This window comes from Orbicella franksi, chromosome 2, assembly GCF_964199315.1.
Source record: "Orbicella franksi chromosome 2, jaOrbFran1.1, whole genome shotgun sequence".
Lineage (NCBI taxonomy): Eukaryota > Metazoa > Cnidaria > Anthozoa > Scleractinia > Merulinidae > Orbicella > Orbicella franksi.
In genome coordinates this window covers 23,175,946-23,203,895 of record NC_138146.1, presented here as the reverse complement: position 1 = coordinate 23,203,895, position 27,950 = coordinate 23,175,946, and the positions used below count along the sequence as shown (strand labels likewise).

Genomic DNA, 27,950 nt, shown 5'->3' with positions numbered 1-27,950 from the left:
CTGGTCGAATTGTTTATTTCCTTAATTAGTTACATTGCAACTGTAGAAGATAGATCTTGGCGATACGTCGATGTTTTAACATTTAATTAAAATTAACATTTTAATTTCTTCCGTTTTTTCAAGGGAATACGTAAATTTACCACACATTTCTCACACATGTAAACAGTTTTATTACGTTCTAAAAATATAACGGAATAACAAGGCCCCGTCTACACTTCGACGAAGAAATTTGAAAACGGCGTTTTCACTCTGAAAACGCATCCAATGTTTTCCTTCCACACTACACCGGAGGAATTTGAAAACGCAACGATCCCCGGTCATTTTGGATTTGTCTTTGAGGGAAACTCGGGCAGGTAAATCAAATTTATCGTGACGTCACCGTTGAAAAGTTCCGTTTTCAAAATATGTTCCGGCCACACTAACACGCAAAGCCGGCGTTTTCAAATTCCTCCGTTTGAAGAGCGTTTTTGCAAAGCTCCATTTAAAAGACGGATTAGTGTAGAAATAAAGCTGCGTTTTCAAATTTCTCCCGCATCGTGTGGACGGGGCCTTAAAAAATGCGATAAATTGAAAGGTATTCAACGCAAGCTATGGGAGTAATTTCACAGTAAATTAATTAATTAAGAGGAATCCTGGGAGAGTTGAACCTTGACATTTCAGGATTCAGTGAAAATGACATTTAGCGAAAGAAAACCTACCACACAACTTTATCCTTAAGTCTCTATTAAGTCGTTGAAGATTGACCTTTTACAAGTTCATACCGCTTTTGCTGGCTTAGATTCTTCTTATAAACAGTGCTTTAACAAAACTTTTCTTCGTGTATAAAGATTGCGCGTAAACCATGTCCTTGAATTACCTAACTAGTTAGTCTAGTTAATGTGCCTATACGATGTTTATTATATACATTAAATGTCTCCTTATTTGACGACATTTTGTTACATAACCTTCATCAAGCAATAAAATTTCCAGCTTTATCTTTTTCTTAAATTTCCCAGCTTCATATTAGGTCATATAAACGATATCAGAAATTGCTGTACAATTTCTTGTGGACAAAATAATTTCTCTAAAACTAGACTTTTGGCTGATGATAAAGCATTCCTACAGTTTCAACTTGCTAAGCAAAATAGATTAACGACACACTAATTTCATCATTGCTATAAATTAAAGACGACTGCAATTGCTCATCACGCACTCTCTCATCTTTTGGTTCCATTTGCTTGTCATCCACTGACCGTTTGATAGAAAAAATATATATATATGAAAAAAGTTTGAACAGGACCCACTGATGACGATGCGATCAAAATGATATTAATCGCCTTGAAGAAAAAACGTTCAATAAAAAAAGTGTTTTGAGGATGAAAACATTAAGTCGTCCACAGTTTCATTCATAAAATGCTCTAAATCCCGGTCCTCGCTCATGGTTCAGATTATTCTCTTGGTGCTCTTAGCACTTTAGGAGAAAAGTTATCCTTTACAAGACTACTGACATTACGTTTAATCTTTCTTGTCAAATGCTTTAACAAGAACTCATTGTTTGCTGTTTGTACCGTATAACCTTAGACCGAATGTCAAATTTCGCCATAACAAATTACACGTTTGAAAACACCAAGAAGGACGGAAAAACTAGCCCTTGAATATTGAGAAAGGCAAGAGCCATTTTAATGTCCATGTCCTTGTCTTCTTTGGTTAGTTCATTCACTTACCATCAGGTACGGCAGGGAGGAGAGGGTAGGGAAGAAAGGGAAAGACTGGATTACAAGCGATAGTTAAATCTGTTTTCACTTGTGGTTTGTGATTGGAATCCGTAATGAGTATGTCCTCTGATTTCGTTCAGCAGATCTTCCTCTGCAGGCTCAACCAAATTAGAACCAAAGAGTTGATGAAAACGGCCACCGACGTGGGCGGTTGCTTCAGTCTGCAAGGTAAGTAAGTGCTTTTATTATAAGGCTAGCTCCGTGGTCTACGTGAGCGGGCAAGATAAACCGAATCCTGCGTTGTGATTAGCTACCCGAGTGGGCAAGATGGCGCTATCTTGACCGCTCGGGATTACCCGATGTGTCCCGCAAGAAAACAGTGTTCTTTTTCCATATAATAAATCCTTTATTGACCAAGCTGGTTCGGTCAAGATAGCTGGATATTGGCCTCGTCTCGGTCCATAAACACGCAAAAAAAGAACTTGGCCAATATCCAGCCATATTGACCTCACGCTTTGTCAGTGAGTCAGATGTATCACCTGATGTGACCGTGAATCTCTGGCAACTAGACGGCAGCAATTCATCCACTAAGTTGTTTAAAAGCAATACTTAAAGGGGGGAGAGAAGGGGTCGATATTCTCCAATTACGCCATCTGTCTCGCAATCCAGAACAATTTTCACAGGTTCGCAGCTGATTGCACAACTTGAGAGGGTTTTATTGAAAAACAAAATCGTTTCCCAATTTTCTTTCGCAGTTCTTTTCTTGCCATAAAATGAAAATCTCGTTAACAGGTCTCGGTCTGTCTGCATGGAAAATTCTTGACCTCATTCATGGCCATACCTCATTCTGCACCATCTCCTCCTCTGTTAGGATTCTATAAAATGGACCTCGCAAACGGCTTATGATATACAGAGATATATATGTGTCTGGATTTATGATACAGAGTTAGAGAAATCGCGCCCTCCTCAAGCATTTTTTCTCCAAAGTAGACCATATGTCAGTCTATTTTTTTCCTCCACTCTCTTACCTTCCTTTTTGTTGCTCTTTTCTCAATTTCTTTCTTTTTTCAACCCTTGGAAAGATTTTTTTTTTGGAGTGTTTTTTTTTATATACGAATAAGAAGCGATTTTTCTAAACATTTAACTATAAAAAATTGCGATAAAATATTTCTAAGCATATTGAGAAAGTTAAAAATTTTGTTAAAAAACGACGACGTTTCGACGTTGAGCTAACGTCATTATCAAGTCAAAATGATAGTTGATAAAAAATGTATAAATAGTGAGTAAAACAATAGTTCAATTGATGTGTTAAAATGTTTAAAGTTAAACAAAGAGTTTCGCACTGGAGTCAGTTTGCGTGTTCAAGCTTGGAGTCCGTTCCTTTATGCAAAGCATCTCATAGACGAGGCAATCAAATTTCCCTTGGCACTTTCGGAGAATTCGAAACTGGCTTTCGTTGAGGAGGCTTATGTCCCCGTGGGCTTCCAAAAGGTGTTTTCCAATCGCCGAGTTTTTATGTTCAGCAATGCGTTGGTGGAGGTGTCGGGCTGTGTAGCCGACATAATCTGCATCGCACAGATTACATGAAAATAAATAAACCACGCATTGTTGATTTACGATCGGAGGCTTGATTTCTTTGGGCTTGAGATCTTGTTCCAGTTTCTTGCTAATAAATACTGGTTGTAGGGTAGTGCCAATCTTGTGGTTGAGATCGCGCATTTGCCTTCTAACCGCAGTAGCTGATGTTTGGTCCTTGAAGGGAAGACTAACTCGCAAGACACGGCCGTCTTCCACTTGTCTTTCACGTACACCTTTCATCCGGTGTACGTGACATTATTGCTATACCTAACATAAAAATCGGCGGGCAAACTAACTGAATGCCAATTACTGGCTTAACAACCCACCGATAAATCAAATTACTAACTGATTTCCAAACACAGGTATAATTTATGACTCCATTATACAAAACTCACCACGTGCGAAGATAACGAGTTTTGTCTTGATCTTTGTTGCTTTATCTCCCACTGACTAATAAACGCCTTTAAAAAATAAAATCAAACTTGTATCTAAATGGCGTTTTTCTTCCTGGAAAGGAAGTTACCAATTAGATATACACGATGTGATCTATTAGTCCGCCCATACATAACAACAGGTCTCTTAGAAACTAACAGCATTGCAAATTTGAAAACAACAGAAGTCTTTAATAGGACGAGCAATGTTTATCTCTACGTTAAAAAATCTAGTCATTCAAATACAATTTCCTGCAAAAGCCAAGTAGAAGATTCAACATGAATTGGTTCCGACAGATCTTTTCGCCATTTCCACATTCCTCATAATACACCTTGTTTGGCCCCCCGACCCCCAAAATTCTGCATAACCTTTGCTTCCCATTCCTCCTGGGTATTACAGTCGTCCCAAGAGAAACTGAAGACAATGCTTATGCAAAATTATGGGGGGCCAACAAGGTGTATTAAGGGGGATGTGGAAATGGCGAATAGTCGAAGCCCCCTCAGGGGGGGAGGGGGGGCGAACCCCTCCTTACGGACACCGTTCACATGGCCACAGCTATACCCCTTTGGTGCCCGTATTGAAAAGGCACAATTGATTTACCTAATCATACCTTTTTTGGTTCGCTTCGGCGACAAATCAGGCGAGTTTGGTGTCGCCATGGTTCGAATTTTGGCGAAATTTTCGCCAAAAATACCCATGGCAAGACCAATCGTGCCTGACATGCCACCGAAGCGAACCAAAAAGGGTGCAATTAGGTATTTACCGTACCCAAATATCAGGTCAGTGACCTGGGATGCTTTCCATTATGCCAGAGCCACCGGCCAGAGACCAGTGGGAATACCCGAGGAAAATGGAACGACATTTCCCGATCAAACCGGGCCAACCAAGAGGAATGGCTCTTACCACTTTTTTTTTCTTTTGTTCCTTTTCCGAATTCCCTGCATAAGTGAAGAGAAGTACGGCAATGAGCCAGTTTGTCAACATGGAACGGCAAATTTCGGTCGGAATATTCCGGTCGGAAAGAACCGAAACGAACCTTTCCAGTTGACTTCCGACCGAAATTTGCGGAATCTTTGGCATAATGGAGAACACCTTTGATATCACAGGATATCAGGACAGGAGACACGGTTTTCTGATTGGCTAACTGCGAATTTGGGTGTGTAATAACTGAAAAAGGAAGTGAACTGACCTCGAGAATTAAGGCAACAAACAGATTAATGATGAGAATGACGGAGATCAAATACCACGCCACAAAATACAGCTGTGCCCATCTGAAACAACGAGAAACAAGACAATAAAGTATAACGTATGGTCTTAACAGCATCGTAAATGTTTTCCTTCGCAAATGAAATGTGGGGCGAAAGTAAAACTACTAGCCTAAGGGTACAAATGAAGTGAGGTCGTCTGGCCGCCCCTCCAAAGTTTGGCAGACTTCGAAATCCACAAAATGTGTATGGATGGAAAAGGATAAAACTAGAATCCAGTGTGGGAAATAGAATTGTTTTTACGTTAGTTTTTAGCCCGCGAGTGTAAGTGTTATGTGTAGGAGTATATTCTTAAACGTACGGCACTCTAAGACAAGCAGCGAGGAAGCAGCAAGGGAACTGTTTTATCTCCCTAATATGACTGATTTGGTTTCATCTGTGATTAACACATTTTAACAACAGAGAAGTCATACGCTCACCCATTGACGACCTTCGCATATTCTTTCAAGAATACATGCCAGTTATTAACTACCATCAGGTCCCACAAGACCACCAATGCTGCCTGAAAATAACACGAAATATTGTTATCATAAAACTGTGCCACAAACAACTTGAAGTTAAGCCTTAATTATGTCAGTATCAATCCGAGGGATCAGAACTAGGGTCTGCACGAAACATGAGTTTCCGTAACTTTTATTAAAATTAAGAAATACTGAAATAATTGGAATGCTAGTCCCACAAAAAAAAAACCCTTCACTATCCCGCCGCCACCCCCTCCCCGCCGCCAGCATTTTTGTAACGTTATTCCGGGAATTCTCCTGTACCTATACACACCCCCCCTCCCCCCGCCCAGCATTTTTGTAAGCTTATTCCAAGGTCAACACGTCAAACGCCAGATCCACACTAGCCAGCAGTAAAAATGGTATTTACCAACACTTTTGAAAATATACATGACGATTGATAGGCCTGCCACCTGTCTTCGCCTTTTCTATCTCTGTTTCTGGATAAAGTCTCTAGACAAAGCCCTTGGTTGTGACTATTAAAACGACTGGGGCCTATAGACAGCAACACGATACGAGACAAGTACAAGTACAAGTACGACTTTCAAATTTCAGTGTAGTTACGAACTTTCACTCCTGCCCGATGTGTGGTGTGCGATTTCAATGTAAGCACTCTTAACAGTGAACTAGTTCAGTTGATAATAAAGCCAAATTTATATAAAATCAGTGATGACAACAACAACTCCAGCTTACCCCAAAATCGTCGAAGTTGTTGGCATAATACTCCAACTGGTCAAATGAACCGCATTCTTGAGAATACAGCCTGTAGACAAAATCAATATTTTACCCTTAGTACTAATGTACCTGAACCTGACTGCACTTGCGCATACAACTGAAAAATAGCTGGGCTAATTTACGACAGACTTCACGCACCAAAAACAGACGTGTTAGATGAGTGAGAGCTATCGACTTGACAAGTGACTAAGATCCTGACTGCATATGAGACTTATTACAAGCCTCATCACAGTTATGTTCGAATCTCGAAGCAACTCCACGGTGCAATGAAAGCGTCCGAAAATCCCTTACGGTTAAAAGATTAAAATCTTCGCTACCCCACGTCATGCATCGCGCGCGCGCTAAGAAGTAAAATGAACAATGATAGGGCAGATGGCCATTGCTTTAGCTTTGCCTGGATTTAGCGATCTTGGCCGTTCGGTGACCCTTATTTTTCTTTTGATGGATTGTTTTCTCTACCGATTTTCTACGTTTAGCGAAAATATGAAGAAAATCTATCGATTAGAAGTTTGAATTTTTTGCAAAATGCACCATCGAATTCTGTTCCTTTTAGCTCTTCGTTTATCTGTGCAGCCGTTTCAAATGCCTATTGAAGGGTTAATTTTTGTGAAAACCTTAGCAACATTTGGAATTATTTACGCAACAGGCCCAATTCTGACAAAATATGACTAAGATCGTTTACCTTCGCGGATTCACCTTCGATATTTTAACCATAAACCCCTGTAGACCATGCTGAATTACGTGCGCCAATCAGGGTAGTTTTCAACACGCTTTATCTCTGAAACGAAGTTGGTGACCCCCAATTTTTTTGCATTTCTGACACAAGTAACTCATAATCTGACTGCAGTAAAAATTTAAAAAAAAAACTATCGACTGGAAAATTTCCGCGCGAACGTCCTTAAGACAGATTCCGCTCAAAATTCAAGCAATAAGTGCAAAAATTATTTGCTAAAAATGTTCTCATAGCACGGCAACATATGGAATTACATTATTTTGAAACATTTCACTTTAATTCATTTTTGCAAGTGACGCCGCGATTAACCTCTCAAGCATTCTCGAGAAAGTTCGTGTCAAAAGTCGTGAAATACCTAAAGCCTGCGTTATTTTGTTTTCAACCGGCGTAAAATGTCCGTTGCAATTACATTAAAATATGGATAACTTCAAATTCATTTTTCTCTCGGATTGACGTCTTTTCAACCGTATTCAAAATCGTACCATGCTATGAGGTTTTTTGGTAACTTTATTTTGCCTTTATTATTCGAATGTTCAGGGAAACAAACTGTCTTTGTAGGCCTTATAACGGACTGCTTGCACTCGGTGAATTCACAGCTCACTGGTAGTGTTTGCAAAGCTACCATAAATAGCAGTAAGTCTGTTCAAGCATAACCACAAAGATCTCTTTCTGTAAATTTCCTTCGCCTGCAGTTCACATGTGCGATTCATTTCATGTTAACCTTGTAAGCCTAAAGGTCTGTTGAAACTTGACTTGTTTTAGGGTTAGCAAAGGACTGTAATGGTTTAGTGAATATCAATTAGTACGTTACGTTTTACTATTGGTTACCTTGTTCTGTTCGCCCCAACATTTGCTGGATTCGTTACGCCGTCAAAGAGCATCATTCCTAAGACGGCGAAAACGTAATACACCGCCTGCAAGGAAAAGGGGATGCCTTGCCAGTATTAAAATACCTTGTAACAAGTATCAGCAATTACTATGTGTGTACTATTAACGGCGTTGGGTCACACAATGTACTCGTAAAATTAGCCTGCGTTTGCTTTCCATTTCCCGCCAAAAAAAAAATAAAAGAAGGGGGAGGGCGTGGGGGCGAGGTGGGAACGCGTGCTTTTGAAAATGAACGCCTGCTACGCAGACTATCGTAGCTCCACTCACTCACTAAGAACCGATTACAATGAACGCTAACCAATCAGAGCGCAGACCTTGCCTTCACCGCCAATCAGGTAAAAAAACATCAAAATCACGCGATTTAACTCGCCTTATTTTCCTTTGCTTGCCCCGCACCTTTGCCACCAATTACACGACATTCTTTCATGTTCTGATTGGCTAATTGGGGCGGTGATTGGGTAATTTTTCTCCGTAGTAATAAACAGAGAGAAATATGCTTTCATTCATTCGTTAGAAAACATCAAACAAACAGTAGTCCAGCTTACCACAATAATGCCTCCAAAAGGCCGCAAGTGCTTCAGTAACTTCATCAATGTTTCAACAATGAGGGACAGAGACTGGCAAAACAAACAAAAGCCAGAAAGTCGTAAGCATCCGATACAGTGGTTCACACTACCAGAACTGATCTCAGTTTCCCTAGCATGATGGGGCCCGGAGTATTTCTGCTCCCTCTACTACTACCCACCCAGTTTTTTGTGAAAATGCCTCAACCAAATCCACCTATGGCTGCTTAAAGAAGCTGCGTCACAGATTTCACATCTTGAAAAGTTTAGCCTAAATTTTTCAAGTTCGTCGTTTGTAATCCGTGTTAATCTTCTCCATCCTTAACCATCCTTGTTCCTTTATGGTTTATTATTATCTCTTTGCTGTTTTCCTATTGTAGTAAAGTACTATTTTTAGGTTTCCTTCAATTTAAAGGTAATTTTGGACGCGACCAAAATACCGTGACTGAGCTACTTGAAACACTTGGCGGAGAGAGTTAGGTGTGCTTTCCCTAGAACACAACCCAAAGGGTACTGTCTAGGCCCCAACTCAGACTTGGTCTCTTTATCCGGAACCCAGCCCACTGACTTCTAGTCCACCACACTTTTCACCGACAAAAGTAACCGCCTTTGCACAAAACGTGATTTATAAACTGACAGTAGTAATGAAAACACAGGTTGTGAGGTCGTGAAGTAACTGCTCGTTAGGGACGGACCATTAATTTTTTGAGAGGGAGTGGGCTAGGAAATTTCCAAAAAAAAAAAAAATCCTGCACAGCAAAAACAACTAAAAAAACAGCAAAAAACATGCAAGTGCTTTCTACTATTCAGGTCCTGTGTTTGACTATAAAAGGTTCTTGCACAAGCTATTACCCACCAAAATAATTCATGCACAACCGAAAGATGAGAACAAAACTCTATGCCCGACCCACACCCTCACCCCAGTCCGTCCCTTACCTTGAAATTAGGGACAATTCTCAACAGCCTGAAGATAATGAGCATGTTGATTATCCGTATCATGTTATGCAGAGAGAAAAAACTGTCCATATCCTTGAAAGGGGGGTTACTACTTGAGCTGTGAAGAAAACAACAACAAACACATAACCTCAACAGTTTTAAAACTTCAAACCATCAATTCTCATCAGTCAACATTAATTTTCCTTTTCGTTGAGCTGACATTTCTTTTACGGTAACCTCGCAGAAATTATTTGATGGTACATTATAATTATATAATGATTCCCTATCCCCTTCTCGTATCTGCTTGATATGAACTCCAGATTGTTATCACGCATAAGGAGAAATAAACTGTTATTTATGGCAAACTGGCAGCCAATTAAAGGGCACTTTACATACAAACATATTTAATAGAGGGGAATGGTTATGAAGCCCAGCAAACATCAAAGGAGCAAACAAAGATGCCAAGAATTATGTCGGAAGGTCCCCGACCATGCACAATCTTTTGTTTTGCGGTCATACACCATGCTTGAATTACGTAACCAAAACGTTTCCATTGGTTAGTTCCTCGGTCAGTGTGTTTTGTGCACGGTCAAGGCCAAAAAAGCGAACAAAAACATACAACAAAGAACTTTGTCGGGTTTCATAACCATTGCCCTCTATTAAGTGTGATACAAACGATCAGAGAACCCAGCGGCCAATCATAGCCTACGTTATGTATTCAGCATTTCGAACTCACTCGGACTGCATGAAACAAGTTTAACTTACTGTGAAAAAGGAAGGCCATACATGCCAACATGGATAATCTCTAGAAGCTGCAAGAAACACAGATATCTCAAGATAACCATGAAGTGAAAGTGATCTCTCCCCTCCTCCTACACCATTGCCCTTCCACTCGAAGAAGAGAGATCTGGTCACGAGAGTTGACCAACCTACACGATTGCTACCTCTTATACGCTAGGTGCCCAAATCTCAGTTGTTGAGTTGAGTTCTATTTTGAATGTTTTCACAAGTTATACACAACTTTTTTGGGCTCACTTGAACCTTGGACGTAATATATCAAACACGAAAGACCTGTCTGACTACATTTCCATACACCGAGGGGAGATTTGAAAATACTACACGTCGCGGAGTATTTTGACGAACTTCGAGGTGTTTGGAAATGTGGTCAAACACTGTCTTGAGTGTTTGATATGTCTTCTCTACCGAAACTAAACTGAACTAAGGAGAAAACGGAGAAATAAAATCGTAGAAATCTGTATTTATTCAGATTAGATATTCGTCTTGATTTCCTTTGCTTAAACTTGATAAGGGCTTAAAGTTAGAAGTTTGTAAGAGACCATCGGACTAGCTCATATTCCGGCTACTATTAAAAGCAATAACTCCTATCGACCGAGAGAGAGGTTTGATAAACGAAAGATTTCAAGTTGTAGGTCTTGAAAAAGCTGACGGATTCCGATGGAAGATTTATCTGAAGTGCAGAAAACCGAAGGACGCTAAACCGCGGGTTGCCCACTTCGATACCTAGACGCTAAAAAAAAAAACAAGCGTGTTACGTGTACGTTTAAAAACTAGTTACACGTTTGTTTATTTAAAAGTCAATAAATGTAAAATTACTTCTGGGTCGGAGCCGTCGAAGATAGGAAGAAATCTTTGGCGCGCTCAAATTTTCTTTCCCTCGTGCCTCGAAAAGGACCAGCCTCGAAAAGGCCACGACAAAAATTCTTCAGCAGTATATACTCAAAGAAACATATGCACCATAACCAGCATGCGCTTGATGCAATAAAACTTATAATACATAATATAATTATACATACACACCACTAGTAAAAGTGTTATGATTCCACAGTAGATATTGCCCTGTGGAGAAAAATACTTTCAGTTATTATTAATTTGAAAATCTACTAGGGTTGTAGCACGAATGCTGTTCTCTTATTGGCTGCGCGCATCACTAGCTATTCTGTTGTAGACAGTGAGTGACCTATCCTAATAATGTGTACTATCATTTGTATTAAGTAGTGTAATTTTAATAACGAGTCGGAGATACTAGCACTTTTGTATGCTATTCAAAAATCCGAGTTTAAATAGAGATATTTATGTTTTGTATATGTATCAGTGTGCGATTGTTAACAAAATGGCGGCCGCTTCTTTGCGGTTTCGTAGTGTCTGTGAAGAGGATTTAGATAATTTACCAGTCGGGGCGATTCCAGAGACGACAAAATTATAGATTTATACTAAAACAGTTTAACTTTTCGCTCTCAATCCGCCGATTTTCACTTTAGGGTTGAAAGTAATTCGCATTTGCTTCAATGGTTTTGCATAACTACTGTATGCTACACGATTGGCTTAAAAAACTCGCGCCAATTTTTCATCCAATCAGAAGTAAACCAAAGCCAATCGTGACTCTCTCACACACATTTTCCCGCGCTTCGCGTCAGCTTCATGTTTTCACTTCATTGAGTTTTTATTGGTTCACTGGATTGTCTGTGTCAGTTGTTACTGACCAGAGCAATTTCTTTGGTTTTGGTTTTAGGACACTCTATTGAAAACCGCTCTAACATGGGCTAATTACCTACCATGTACGAGCGATATCTCTGCAAACCAAGAGCCCATAGTTTCATCAACTGACGAGAAATCAAATGCAAAATGAAATAACTAACATAACACTTTAATGAAAATGTGGTACAAGAATAATAAAAGAAGTTTTGAATTAGCGCCGTGCATTAGGAGTTGCCAGGTTGATATACAATGTCATGGAGCTTCAGCAACAGAACAGACTCAAAAAGGGGCTCTGACTTCCTAATCAGCAATTGCAACCTCTGAGATAAGACCCTGAACGATGAAAGATCTTAGCGCAGCGATACACCACGACGACGGCAATATTGTACTAAAACTGAAAAACTAGCTTTGAAACAAATCGTAAGTAAGAGTAAAACAGAGTGCTTTACTGCTGCAGAGCAATATTTCTGTTTCCTCTATGGCTTAAGAGGTATGAATAGTTTATTTTGCAAGTCTTATGCATACCTTTCAGCTAGAAATTTAACAACCATTGGCTTATCGTTAGGCTGGTCTTTTTATGTACAATATTCTTACCTGTTCCAGAAGGTAATATAACACGAAAAAGAAGTTTGCAGCCTGCAATAAAAAACACACAAGGACGGAAAGACTGTAAGTGAACACATCGGAGAATCATTAATCATTTCTCTTGGACCATTAACTATTCTCCGGCTATATTTCTGTTGCAAAAAAGTAGCCAAGAACGTAACGTAGCGTGAGAGTAAATAGTCTATCTTTTGTAAGTAATGCATGTGTGGTAGATGAGGCATTTATGTTAGTGATGTGGTTATAAATATGCAAGTTTATTTTAAACACATTTGAGGTTTGGCTATACAAGTGCTATGCGTATCTATTTAGTATGCAAAAATAAAATGACTTTTCAAAACTTCCCTTTCCTCTGGTATTTTCAGAGGAAAAGAAAGCAACAGTACAACGATATCTGTATCACTTGCATCAAATACAAAGCACCCGCTTCTCTGTTTCACTCAAACTCCACACATAACAGTTCAGGGGAAAGCTGACAACAATGGTGCGCTGTTGTAGAACAGTACTTGAGAAACGGCCACAACCCACACGACGTGATGATGTCGAACGATAGCGACGACAGACATGTACCCGCAGAATCTCGAAAACTTGAAGAACGTGTGACTCATGTTTTAGCTCGGGTTTCTTGGAAACTCCCTTTACTGGGCCTTTCAATAACATGCGGACTCTAAAATTCAAAGTTCAACCGACAAATGCGTTTTTCGCTACTGTCAATCAAGTGTTTGGCGTCTCCTCCCAGCTTCCGACTGCTTCCGAGCACTGTTTCGTTGTCTGAACTATGCTCAACGAATAGATTACCGCGCGATCGGCAGTAGTCGGAAGCTGGGAGGAGCCACCGAGCATTTGATTGACGGTAGCGAAAAAACGCATTTGTCAGCTGAGCTTTGAATTTTAGAGTCCGCATGCTATTGAAAGGCGCAGTAAGTAAACACTCAAACACAAAACAGGTAATTCAGGTTTTCTCTGTGTGATAAGAAATGAATCATAACACAAACGTTACTCACCGCTAGATCAGAGTTGTTTTTCTTCAATATTTTGTCGTATTCGTAGTCTAGTAGGACCTGGAAAACATATAAAACAACTTAGGACTCGAATAGGAACTGTAGCTTGTAGCTACTACCTATATGTAAGCAAGCAATGCTGGCGAATGCTGCTTTCTGAAAGCAAAATAAACATCTGAGGTTTTTCAAACACTCCAACTTCCCTTTGCAATACTCAACCAAAAAATGATTTTGCAAACATTGATACTGGAAGGTGTGCTGGCCCCTTGATTATTGCGATCATTTATGGATCAAGAGGACTGAGTTCCAGTGAATTAACCGCCGGGTCCTTGTGCTCCGTTTTAGACAAGGCGCTCTACTATTTAAGTGCCTCTCTCTCTCTCTATCCAGGAGTATACCGGCTATGGGGAGTGGCAGAACCTAACTGGATGGAAGGGGGAAGCCACGACGTTCTACCACCATCTGCAGGGGGATAACAACACTTCTGACAATACTAGGGACTTCTAACTCAGTCCATTGAAGTTGAACGCCTTGAAGTTACCTTGCCTACATATTGCAAAGAAACAAACTACTTACAGACACAAGGAGGACGTTTACCGCAGCAACAAAATCACCAGCGTAGTCGAAACACTTGTTAGAAACAAGGATTTGAATCTTTCTGAGCAATGGATGCTGTACATAGCTCATTGCCGGCCTGTGCCGAGACCTGGTGCCTCTGCCATCAAGTACCTCAAACAAGTCTTGAAACTGCTTGGCGGTGAGGTGGTCCGACGGATTCTGAGCTAAACGCTGAAAGGTAGGAAGAGCAATTTGGCTAGATACCAAGTCGTTTGGATCGATAACAAGCAGTAACGGCTGGAAAGCAAGCATCAAAACAGGATAGGATAGGAGTAACAAAGAATTTTTTTTCAATTCCTTACTCCGAGAGTATTAACTCTTTTAGCGAGCGAGAGAAACAGGTCGCTTACCTCAAATACGTTTTGCCCAGATCTTTTGCCAATGTTTGCATTTTCTATGGCTCTCTTAGCATCCGCGCTGCTGATATTTCCTCTGTGAAGAAAACAATTGTCGATTTTAATAACCCACTGAATTACGTTCAACTACTTTAAACATGAGTAAAATGATGGTGAATCCGATTAAAATTCAAGTTAATGTTAAAATGTGTATGCGCCATTCATCAAATTTGCCTACGTCAGGATTTAACCGCGTTTCATACATCGATCACATAAAATACATATGTCATGTGACCTGCAGATTACGGTACATCTGCAAAATTGCTCAACTAGCGCGCGATATTCTATGCTTCAGTCCACGACTGGAGTGATAAAAGAAATTCCATTTCGCCAAAACAAAAAGATCCAAACAAGCTCTAGAAGGGGATCTGTTTACTTACAAAGGCACGTCGCTATCCGGATCCTGAATTTGAAGTAAAACTTCAAACGCCGCTCTGATACCAACCCTTCTGCGGAAGAGACTTGCTTGAAGTGAACTCTAGAGGAACGTTCAATAAAAAAACCCTCAGATTTCTGCCAGGAAACTGCCAAACAGGCAGCTACCAGAAAACTGATCTGTTCATTAAGCAGAACCTCTCCGCTGGACTGCAATGTATGTGAAGTAAATACGTTGAAATAACTCATATCCTTAATAACTTCCCTTTCCTAGTGCGAAGCAATAGAATGGAGACAATGGAAAGTCACAGGAAAACATTCACAGCAGAGCAGACTTACAGTCAGGTATCCTCTGAACTGGTTGTAGATAACAGCCGTCAACATATTTAAGAAGAAGTAAAGACCTGTATCAAAGCAAACAGAGAGTCACAGGTTCACGAACTTCACGGTGCTGTACATTATACTGTAGGTGGGTAGTACTGAGGGACTGAATGTGGTGGCTGAGATGGCAGGGAGCAGGGATGGCGCAGTGGTTAGAGTGCTCGCCTCCCACCAGTATGGCCCCGGATCGAATTCTGGACCCGGCGTCATAAGTGGGTTGAGTTTGTAGTTGGTTCACGCCTTGCTCCGAGTTTTTCTTCTGGTTCTCGGGTGTTCCTCCCTCCTCAAAAATCAACACTTCTGAATTCCAATAGACCTTTCCCGCATTCCAACAAACAATAGTGCCGAGTCGAGGTCAGGGTGGACAAAAATACAGCAAATGTATGAAAATGTGCACCCCAACCTCGCTCAGGTGCTATTGTTCGAACGCACTGAAGTGGAATGCGGGAAAGGTCTATTCGCTCTGGAAACAGTGGATAAAGAGCCTCGCTGTGTGCCACTACAAATTTTTCGTTATTTATTAGTATTATTTACTATTTATTTAATATTAAAATATTATCTGTCAGCTGTTTTATAATAGAGCTCAGTCGCGGTTTTTTAAAGTTACTTTGGCCATGCACAAGAGTACCTTTTCAGTGGAGGAAACCTGAAAATAATAGTTTATTAACATAGAAAAACACCAAAGAGGTAATTATAAACCATAAGTGAACAAGGATGGTTTAGGATGGAGAGGATTGACACGGATTGCAAACGACGAGCTTGAAAAATTTTGGCTAAACTTTTCAAGATGCGAAAATCGTGACGTAGCTCAGATCTGCAAAATTTATTGATAGCTGAGAAATCGCAGAAAATATGACTGATAACTGAAATTCCAATTCCCCCATCCAGACCATATGTGCTTGTTTTAAAGACAATAACTGTATCGAAACAAATTGAAAGCAGCTTTTTCATAAAAGTACTTACCAATCACAGTAAATGTAATGAAGAAAATCGCGTAATATCTGTTTTTCATGTACGCGGGCATCATCACTGATTAGAAACAATAAAATAGACAAATGATGGAAAACAACTGATTGTGTCAAAATGACAGCTAACAATATTACTCTGGTGCAAGTTCATTATTCTAATCCTTCCTTTAGTCAAAATAGAATGATATTACAGGGTCCGTAACCACGCCTCTTGTGGCAAACACCAGTCAAATGTAGCCGGTGAAGAGCGCGGGAAACGTGCAATGAATGACGAAAAACGGGGGAAGAAAGCGTGCCACAAATCACACGTGACTTTAGCTTAAGGGCTGATTGGCTGGAGAAAGGAAAGATTCAATTTGCTGACTGACAGGCACATTGCAAGAGATTTGACCACACCCAAAATAACTCAAGACCCTTTGTCCCTCATTTCTGAGTTTTACAACTAGAACATTGACTTTAAAGCTGATTACAGTCTTGAAGAACAATATGATTGTTGAATCATATTGTGTCCGCCTCAACTGTGCGGCATCTGATGACAATTTTATTCATATTTGATTGTTTTATGACGTGTAAATATTGTAAATATAGATCAGGTTCTTATAAGGTCACTAGTTTTTAATTTTTACTAATTACATTGTTATTAGGTCTTTTTTTATATTATACACAACCCCACAAGCTTTTAGCTTTAAAACTTGTCGTGTTAAAATAAAGGCACTCTAGTCTAGTCTAGTCTAGTCTTAAATCATCAAGTGGTCTGAATGTTCTTTTAATGTCTTCTTGACTGTTCCTTGCTCTTGCAGACACAAGGAATTTAACTGGTTACCAAAGGAAGTCAACAAAACTTCTTACCATCTGGATTGTTAGCTGTAGTCAGCAGTACAAGAAGACTTCTCAGAGAATCTTCCAGCCTTGAAAAATATTTGTACCCCTCACATGCGGCACCACTTGCTGAGTCGTTATTGTTCGAGTTACACTGGTGGCTCTGAAAATTAACACAAAAATTACATGTTAGCAAACAATTCCTGGTTGCTTGGCGTAGTGGCCTCATGGTTAGTGTGTTTGACTCGAAATCAAGAAGTCCGGGGTCAAGCCCTGGTTGGGGTCATTGATTTATGTTCCTGGGTAAAGACACTTTACTCTCACAGTGACTCTCTCCACCCAGGTGTATAAATGGGTACTGCCAAAATCCAATGCTGCGATGGACAAGCAACCCATCCAGGGGCAGTGTCCAAAATTAACCTTTTTCGGCAGGTGCCAACTGGCGGCTGAAATTTTTTTTTCAGTCGCCATATGGAAACGTGTGGTCGCCAAAAAGTGTCAATGAAATTTTTCCTTCACAGCGAAACACAAACCAAAATTTTTGGTCGCCACGGGCTTGCCGGCAAAATATTTGCAATCAATGTAATCAGGAATCAAACCAGTGCTGAAATCATCTTTTGACCACTTTGACAGATCTACATTTCCACCTTTTGATGCCCAGAGAGTATCTAAATCTTCATCTAATTTCTTCGCAGATGTTCCGTCTCCACTTTGTAATAAATTACGGAAAAATTTCAGAACATCTTTGGACACCACATCGCCTGGATAAATATTCATGGCAAAAGAATGCATGGGGCCTCTTGCACCTGCAATACATATGTTATGGGAAACTGCTGAAAAAACACAGCGGTGAAGCTTCGCACTGATCATAGCTGTAAAACGTTGTGGTAGATTTAATATATAGATTTAGGCCAGCCTAAAAGCGTAGCTCCTGGGCCAGGTTGTTCAAAGCCTGATTAAGCTAACCCAGAAAAAGGTAGAATTTTGATTTGAGTTTTGAAACTTTGCGGTGAGGCTTTCTGTATATTGTTTGGCCTTCTGTTTTGAGTTTTAAATATCACCATATACACTAAAAAGAACAGCAAAAATCGTTTGTATAGAAGAAAAAGTTATAATTCGGTTAAATTTTAATCCTGGATTTGCGTTAACTGGCTTCTGAACAATCCTGCCCTGTTTCCAACAAGTTAACCTAATATGAGCCCGCGATCCAATCGATAACCAGCACTTGGTCAGCGGTCAACTTCAAAAAACATGTGACCTTGAGGAACTGTAAACTTGAGCCTGTGATATGGTCACATGATACTGGTCAGCGGATACCTTGTTTTGACAGAATGATGCCAATTGATCATAACATGGATATCCAATATCAAGGAAGTACACGGTAAACCAAGGCTGCATGTCTCTGACAACCTATTATTTGGAGTATGGCCACCATGTTGGGCAACTCCGCCACCGTCATCATCGTGTGCATGCGCCCACGAGCAATACCGCTAGCCATGATAACCATGAGAAAATGGGTTTCCTTTTCTTTCCTATATGAGTATGGGGCTCCACTTGGCGGCTCTTTGGGCCGCAGAGCTCCGCTATAATAACAGGAAAATCGGTTTTATACTTCAAAAGCAGCGGAAAGGTAACAAGTAAAAAGGAAGTGACCAATTGGCGGGTGGCTTTGAATTTTATTTTAATCAATTTGGTTGAAAATCAAAGTTGTAAAATTCTGGTCGCCAGTGCAAAAGTTTAAGTCGCATTGGCGATCAGGAAAGCGCAATTTCGAGCCCTGAGGCGGGTGGTAGAAATACTCCTAGTCACTTCAAGTTGCAGAAACCGGTGATACATGCCTTCTTGCCAGGCCACTTGATTTGTATGCAGACTTTACCTTTCCCAATGCCTCTTTAATGAAAAGGTTGCCCAATAGGATCACATGTTTGTTAACAGAGGCCAATAAATGGAAATTTTCACACAATTTAGTTTCTTTAAAATGGATTTTTCTCCGAAATCTAAAAATTTAAGTCTTGAAATATTTGCCTCTTCATTTTTTGGGAAAGAACTTTGATCAAAGATATATATCAGAAACGTACTGTACAAAATCTCCTAGTAATGTAACTATTTACCACTTGATTTTATTAATGATTTTTAATAATGTACATGTAAAGTACCTTACCGCAAGGGTGCTGTTATGTCTTGATGCCTTCAAATGTAAAAATAATTCATGAAAGAGAAAAGCAGGACATAAATACAATTAGAAATGCAACGAAAGCTGTTGCTTTGATCCAGGATGCTTGACTACAACCACTTGCAAAATTTTTGAGTCAATTGGCTGTTGAAATGCGTTTTATACAAACAGAGCAATAGATGAGCACTATGTTATCTCCATTGTTTGACGTTGTTTCATAAAAGAAATCAAGGTACATGTTAGACCACGAGAAATCAAAGGGGGGTGGGAGAGCGTAAACATTTAATGTTTTCAGTCAAAACTTCAGAATATTGTAAAACTGCACAAGTGTCGAGTCTGCAACATATTTGTATTTGAGCTCCAGTTGTGATACTGTTGGTAACTAAAGGATAAATGTCATGAGAGGTGCAAGTAAAACTTGAAAAGAACAGCAGTTCCAGAATTATTCAATTATAGCATGCCACTACAGCTGCCTCTCACTGAGGCATTCAAAGGCCAGGAACAATGAAGAGTAGCTAAGTTTGCAGTCCTAATGTAAAAATAATGTCAACAAAAGGAGAATTTTCTTCCTTTGTTCCTGATTTATAGCAATAATTCCTTGAACAAAGAAAACAACCATATGAATCACATGTCTAGTCTGAAATCATTTGGGCCTAACATTCAATGTAAGCTGCAACAATTACACTTGTTAGGCTCACCTGTGGGAAAAACAGCATGCCACACATTGTAAAGAACCACAAGTGAAGCAGAAGAAGAAACAGCACACTGGAAAGGGATGAATTATACAGTTGCATGTAGCTACTGACCAATCAGTCACAACATATCACAGACATGCATACCATGCTAGTAGTCAACAGATATGCACAGTAAGCAGGGGGCTACAGCTGCACATGATTTTGCGCAGGCGTATAAAAAGTTCCTAGGTCTGCCTATGAGTGCAAAGTGAAAGCGTCACATTGCTTTCTCCAGAGTGTTTTCACATGGTGTTGCAACAGCCATATTCATGTCCCAAAACAATGAAACAATAGCCATGTTGTTGTCCCAAACCCAATACTATAGGAGCTGAACTCTTTTCTTATGTAAGCACTTTCTCTGGTTTCAATAAATTTGCATGGCTGCTGGCCATGCCAGTGAAAATGCTCCATGTCTGGCCAGGTGAATGGCACGCACGACATCCATATACATGTAATACCAGATAATAATAATTATACCAGTTGATATTAATATTAAAATTCTAACTTGGCTTCACAGTTTGGGGGAAAAATAGTAGAAAAACTATTAAATATCATTAAACCCTGAATCTCAACGTGATTTAGCATTTTAATACATTGAGATAGACCTATAATACATGTATCACTGGAGTGAACAAATCAATGATCATTACGTTCAAAGTGAATTTTGAAGTTAAAAGATGTCAAAATTAATTTGTTTTGAGACACTTGTTACACCTGCTTCATCACCGTACACTAATATAAAAAATTGGTGTTTTTGAGGCTTGTAGTTTTAAAATTTTAAAATGTTTAATTTATGCCAGCTTCCAACTGTTTATATACATACTGTAGTAGCATTTAAGTAGGGCATTTGAAATGTGTTTTAATTTTAAATTAACATTGCTAACAATAATTGAAATAATGAAAAGCAACTTGGGGAGCATAGATTGCATAATAAAACATGTGAAGTACATTGTATGTGCTTAAGTTACAGTACCTGAGGATTTCTGGGACAGTTCTCTTGATTGCACGCAGCTGCAAGAGAATTTACATTTAGGGCATTAAAATAACAAAATATGCTGTTAAAAAAGTAAAAAAATTATACAAAAAAGTGAGGAATTCAAATTACTAAATTGTTAAAATTGAAAAGTTGCACTCACCAACTTTTTCATTAAAGAGGAGTTTTGTAACAAGAAGAATGGTCTAAGAAGTCGATGAATTCTAACATGCTGTAGAATGAAACACAAGAAAAATGTGAAACAAAGTCCCTGTAACAAGTCCTGAGAAAATGCCCCTTTTCTGTGTACCACTAGAATAGTTTTTGTCAAAATTTTATTAAGAAAAATTGACTACATGTACTTGTACTCAGGACTGAACATATTTGCATCTTTCTGCTTCTTTATTGGTTATACTGTATGTCCAGATTGTTTAACACTAACTATTAGACCAGCATGTCTCCACCACAAAAATATTATTAAATATGGAAGGTACAATTTAAGTAGCACAGCCCAGTCAAAACTTTGCAGTTAATTCTTCTGAAACATGCAGTACATAAGTCAACGGTTTATTAAAAGTGATATTTAATACCTGGTTACATCCTGAACTGAGAGTGACAAACACATCTATAAAAGAAATTATAAGAACCACACAATATGACAAGAGCCATCTGTTCTTGATAACCTGCTGTCTTCCTAGCACATGACTCTGATAAACAGAAATGAATCAAAATAAATTGTTAAGTACTACAGTCTCAATAGAAGGAAACTGCCTACACCAGCCTGCAAAGAAGTTTTTAGTCCAATGGCCTGAGGATAGTGTAATTTGTAGTCAGACTAGTGGCTTCCTTCTTTCATTTGCCTGCTGGTGGGCAGGTGAAGATGCTTAGGAAAATTTCCATCACAGATAAAATTTATATTTCAGAAGTACTGAACATAAGAGATGAAATTTTGGGGACTAATGACAATGATTTTTAGGCTGCTAGTTACAGCTTGTTTAAAGGGCAAACTTGAAAATAGGTCTTTTTTGCACCCTGCTACATGCACACCAAAATGAACATGTAGCACCTCAAATACTGAGAGATGCCAACAGATATTGTGGCTTATGTCCAATAACTTGATACGTACACATGTTATCTGTATATGAATAGATGTTCTTAAATGTGTGTAGATGCCAGACTTTAAAAAGATTGAACTGAATGACTGCATCAAATGTAATTAATTCCATCACCTGATCATTTAACAATGTATCAAATGATACATTTTATTACTTTAATTAGGAAAATTTGTATGTTAATTACATGTACATTGAGGTCTAAAGTTACATGTACCTTGACAACCAAGTCACAAACAAAGCAAATAAGGAAGATGACCTCTAAGCTTTCTGTGACTCCACATGGAGGATCAGGTCTTGGGCCACGAAACCGTGGATCAGAAGAGAGCCTTAAAAAGGGATAAGACAGGTATAAGAGCTAGTAGAGTACATTGTACAATGTAGATTGAAGTTATTTAAAATGATATGTATTTATGTAAATTTTCCTTGTAAAAACTAGCTAGAATGCACTTGACAAATGGTTTAATGTGGTGGCAAGGTACTCAGAAGTGTCTGTAACAAGATCATAAGCCATGTGCAAGTTATAAAAATAATGAATAATAATTATAGTGAACATATAATGGAGTGTTGTTAGTCTGGCTCACTTGACTGAGTTTCAGACAAAGTATGTAAAAATGTACCTTACTGTTTTTGATTCCACAATTGAAATGCTCATTGTAGGTAAGCAAATTTAATTATTTCTGCATTAGATATTAACTGCAGGATTTAAATTAATTGAGAAATGGCAACCAAACTTAGCAGGGAGAACTATGTTTGCCTGAATACTAAGCAAAGAGAACTCTTACTTGACACAATCATGAAGTGATGAGCAAAATACACTCAGACACATGAAAAAGACACACGGAAGTTTTTACAAGATAAGTAAGCCATAAATTATTAAATTATTTCAGAGAGCCTGTTGTTCTGAATCTAGATAAATTATCCTACTAATCTACAGTTCAGTTAACTTCTTAGCCTCCAATGTGATCATTTCCTACCATAATATAGCTCTAGGAAGATACTTACGTTAAAGATGAAGGCTTTTCAACAAATGCCAACATCAGATAGAGAAAGATGACGAAGGTGTATCCCCTAAAAATTACATATTAAATTTATAATCAATTACAAATTACATGTAGCATGGATATGGCGATAATCAAACATTAGCACCATCAGTACCAAAAATATTTTTTTTAACTACCAAACATGTGACACACAAGGTATAGATGGATAAGGGTGAAATTTCAAGAGTTATCTTGTGAACCAAAAGTTTCTCAAGGTTCCTAGTCTTGAAGTGGAAAATAACTTAACTGCCCTCCTGGTTATGTGCCTGTCTATTCAAACCTGAAAACTGAATTATTTTAGTACCATTCCAAAAAACAACTTCGGAGGCACATATTAAGCTAAAAGTACATGTTGTATCTTTCATTTCATTCATAGGCCAACTGACTGCACTGACTGCCAAGCGCTCTGGTACTGGAACCCACAAGTTAAAGAAAGAGAGGGAGACCCATAGGCCTACAGGCACCTTCAGACTTGAGGAGTGCAGTGACCTTATTGCCCGAAAAAAAAAATCAAACAATGCCCGAAAGCATGAGTGTTGTTCAAACACACTCAAATCGCAGTAAAAACAAAAACGTTCACAATTCTCACATGTAATGAAACTGTTATCATTCCAAAAATAGTTGTTTTGAAACCTTGCATACTCTATTTACCTTGATCGACAGCCTAGTAAAATCACAGACATATAAAAAAAACAGTTAATTTTTCCTCATTCGAAAAGAGCCATTGAAAACGGCTCCTTTCAGAGCCACTACAAAAAGTCTTGGTCTTTGTTTGCTTTGATTCTTTTGTCATTGTTTTGTTGATGTAAATAATACCCATCTCGTGGATTTCCAAAATACACATACACAATACACAAAACAGAACACCTGGATCCTTATGTCATTTGACCTTAACTCCGTTTTGACGAGGCAAATGTCAGAGAAGTAGCCTAAAAGCCTGGCCAAGACAACCTTTTAGAGGGTTTTCTCCAGGTTACTTTGCCCAATCATCAGCGTTTTGCCCAAAAAATTTCAAAAATTTCTTTAACTACGGGGGGTGCACCACCTGGCCCGTATACCTATGGGGAGACCATGTAACAGCTAGAGAAGGGATAAAGAAAATCGTATATCCAGTTGACTATGGCCACTCCTGAATGCAGATGGAATACCTGGCCAGGGACAGATGAAATTGGATTGTCAGTGGCCTAATATGCTTCAAAATGGAGTAAAAAGACTAATCAGATCAGATCAATAGCTGTCATTAACATTGTCATACATGTATAGCTTACAATAAAAGCCACTTTTCATGATTTGTGTAGTTCCAGAAAATAACCATACCTCCCCCACAGAAGGGATTTTTTCTAAGAATCCCTCCTCCCACCCCTCTAGAAATTCCAATAAAGCTTTACACATTTCTTTAAAGTTTTTGGTCTTACAGAACCTCCCACCCCCCAGGAAATTCCAATCCCTTCTGTGGGGGGAGTATGGATATTTTCTAGATCTGCACATTGTCACACTCAGTGACATTTCTAAATTTTGATACACACAGAATCAATATTATTTAAACCATTACAAAATTGAAGGCTTTTAAAAATTGAGGTCTCACGCTCTCACTGCAGACTGTGATGCAGATGGAATGCTTTTAAGTGTCCAGAGTACATGCAAACTACACATTCATGTAGGTGTAATCTAAATATGCTGAGCTTACCATCTGACGGGCTTGCTGTAGTACCATCTGTACATCCATAGTGACTTACTGTCTACTTTATGATGGATTGACCTGTACTATAAGGTGAAGAGGAAAACAGGGTCATACAAATTGAATCTTACAAATGAGAACATCAGCACTTGGTAATGGAGACCTACACTGGAAAATACATGTATTTCACTCAGAGTAAAGTCATATGGGTTGGGCAAGGCCACCTAATGGTTCACTGCATTGGATCCTGGATCAAGCATTTCAGGAGTCGGTAAACTAAGAACAAGAGCATAATAACATCTAGCCCATTCTACAAAGCCACATAAAACAGGCAAAAAAATATTTTTATTATCATAAATTATATTATAGCTTGAGTTTGTTGTCAACAAGCTGTAAATATGTTATTGGTGAATACCAAATTTTGTGCACACAAATAACATTACGTAGGGCTAAATTGCTTTTCAAATCCACAGCAGCTGGTGTTACATAAATGCCATCTTACAGAACTATTTTCTTGGAAATGATGCAGATGGTGGTCACATGGTCACACAATTATACATAAAAGAACTGTTTCAAACAGATTACCTGTGCTGCATCTTCTATAAAGACAGCTGCCTGAATGATTGCATGTTCCGATGTATCTGTCAAGGATAGAGAATGAAGTGTCACTCAAGTGTCACTTAAGACTAACTGTACTAAATCTTTGGCCTACAACGTCTCGATTCCTTTTTTACTGACCAGACTTGCAACGCTCCACAATCGCTACTAATATGTTAGCCCTTGGTCAGGTTAATATTCCCCAGTACAGCCCTGATGCTCAGTTAGTAAGAGGTTATTATCCATGAGGTATGAAGTGCTGGCCAACAAACATTACCACTTCCCCCTTACTTTTTGAAGAAGGTAGTTATGGTAAGAACAATCAAGGGTTTTTATCATTTAGCTCCATTTACCCAAAATTTTAGTCATCTAGAACATAAATAGTAATGTTATCCCAGCTTCATTGACTGGAATATTTCCAATCTGAAAATTATTGGAACTTTTTGAGGCACTGTAAACTGTTCCTTATAAGCCCCACCGCTTAGAAGTCCCCCACCACCCGGGTATAGGCCCATCTCCCGGTCACTTGCCACATCCAAATATGTTCCTTATGGCATTTGGTTACTGAACTGTGTAGATTCAAGCTGTAGATTTAACCAGAGTTCATACTGTTCTAGATTTCGAGAAAACTGAGGGTTTTTTTTTCTGAGTTGTCAAATATAAAACTGCTCGAGCAACACGCGAGTGACAGTACTCTCGTTCTGGGGGTGTTCTAAGAACGTTCTTAAAAATTGGGTTAATCTCAACCTCAACGTTCTTGTTTGAAAGGTTCTTGCAATAAAGAAGGTAATCTTAAGCACGGGTTTCTTGAATCCATTACTTACAAGCGAGCAGTTTTATCAAAACTCGGCTGAGTATCTTGCCCTTCCAGATCTTCCGAGACTTACGCTTTCTAAATAGCTGTCTTAGATCTATTAAATTGCTTCTCAATATAATTTCGTCACATTGCTGGATTCAAACTCACGAAAACAAGCCAGATATCTTACCTTCGTTATCATTCGCGAGGTTTTCAACTGCGTGTACCTCCATTTGTTCCATTACAGGTCATCACACAATCGAATACAGTTCACTAACATTGAGGGAGAAAGCAAAACAAATGGGAATTCATGGGTAATGCTGCTGTCCATTCGCGGTTCGTGGGAAGTAGACTGGGCTCCGATTCGGACGGGATGGCCCGCGAGTCCGTGGGCGGGCGTGCAGTCTGATTTCGAGTTTTCCAAGAACTCGGTCCTAGAACCCCGTTGATACGTTCACCTTGCTGTTACGACCACTTTGTTCTTGTGCGAGGAAAAGCTGGGTCATTCATTTCCTTATCTGCTGGCTTTCATGTGACGTTACATTACTTATATATCATCTATGTCAAGCAGACCCCATGACTGACGCCAACTTTTAAATAATCTAGTATCAAGAAGTGATGAACATAATTTAAGAATTTTCATCCTTAAGTATATTTAAATAAGTATCTTCAGTGTCTCACAACTTGATGTTTTTACAAAGGTACATCTCTACATGGTTTTTCGTTTTGTAATAGATCACGCTGGAACATTTCCAAGCTTAAGCGTTCGCGTAGGATGACTCGTCTCAGTTTCGAGTTTTTGCTAACTGAACCACGCGCGGATTGATACCAGTTTCCACAGTTTTAAGGAAATCGGTCAGATTTTTCAGAATGACTCAGAAACCCAGGAAAGGGGACTTAAAGTGCCTATGAAGTAAAAAATAATTGCTGCTTATTTGAAAGGCTTTTCAAAGTAAAGAATGATGGCGTTCTCCTTTTTGGAATATGTTTTTTCGTTTTAGAGATATTTACGTTTTTGTAAGGAAAGTGATGACGTCATAGGTGGTTCCTCTAAAACAGCACAACACTCAATCGAGAATAACTCCAGAAATATTAAAGCACTGTTCTTTAAACTTGGCACCAGAGATGTACATCACAAAAGAAACATAATGACACCTGTCATACCATTGCCATGACAACAGTTATGCCGCTGGTTCTGTTTTCATTATGACTAAAATTCCCAGATTTTATCTTAAACAAGGATCATCCACTCCCACCAATCTAATGGGGAGAGTTAAGACAATATGGGAACCATGTGTGTTCCGAGCAAGACCCTCTGTCCCACTTTAAAAGGTTTCCAATGGGGATATTTGGCTTTTCACAGAAAGAGACTGGAGCCAAGAGTGTTGCCATGGCAACAACATAGTAGGTGTCATTCTGTTTCTTTTGTGATGTAAATTTCTGGTGCCAAGTTTGAAGAACACTGCTTTAATATTTCTAGAGTTATTCTCGATTGAGTGTTGTGCTGTTTTAGAGGAACCACCTATGACGTCATCACTTTCCTCATTTGCATAATACAAAAACGTGAATATCTCTAAAATGAAAAAAGATATTCCAAAAAGGAAAACGCCATTCTTCTTTACTTTAAAAAGCCTTTCAAATAAGCAGGAATTATTTTTTACTTCGTAGGCACTTAAAGAGAATTACTGCAAATCCAGAACATCTCCTGGGGAAGCATGGCCTTAGACCCCCTTCAGCGCTCGTTGTTTCCGGCGGAAATCGATCACAATTTAACCTGAATCCGCGCCCGTGAACAGTCCTTGAACAAAATAAAGTAACAATTTCAATGAGTCGAAGCTCTGGTGTAGTAACTTTATGTTGGCAA

The 27,950-nt window shown here is 39.1% G+C and overlaps 1 protein-coding gene across 2 annotated transcripts; it reads right to left on the bottom strand.

The window, feature by feature from the left end:
• Nucleotides 1-81: 81 nt before the first annotated feature.
• Nucleotides 82-26,682, bottom strand: LOC145478757 (two pore channel protein 2-like). Of its 2 annotated transcripts, XM_081456879.1 has the most exons (29): nt 26,277-26,680; nt 25,279-25,334; nt 24,703-24,779; nt 22,978-23,043; nt 22,190-22,301; nt 21,451-21,567; nt 21,024-21,092; nt 20,861-20,898; nt 19,852-19,918; nt 19,142-19,168; nt 17,011-17,143; nt 16,157-16,222; nt 15,152-15,216; nt 14,818-14,915; nt 14,393-14,474; nt 14,001-14,213; nt 13,428-13,484; nt 12,415-12,456; nt 11,898-11,945; nt 11,143-11,181; nt 10,090-10,136; nt 9,325-9,442; nt 8,371-8,442; nt 7,766-7,851; nt 6,163-6,232; nt 5,389-5,471; nt 4,894-4,975; nt 3,668-3,733; nt 82-1,915 (listed from the first exon to the last, which is right to left on the bottom strand). In XM_081456879.1, the coding sequence occupies exons 1-29, from the start codon at nt 26,326-26,328 to the stop codon at nt 1,754-1,756; spliced, it is 2,310 nt and encodes a 769-aa protein (XP_081313005.1). In that variant the 5' UTR covers nt 26,329-26,680; the 3' UTR covers nt 82-1,753. The 2 variants fall into 2 exon arrangements, with proteins under 2 accessions (XP_081313005.1, XP_081313004.1); XM_081456878.1 differs by lacking the exon at nt 82-1,915 and having other exon boundaries at nt 3,652-4,975; nt 26,277-26,682.
• Between the last annotated feature and the right edge of the window lie 1,268 nt (nt 26,683-27,950).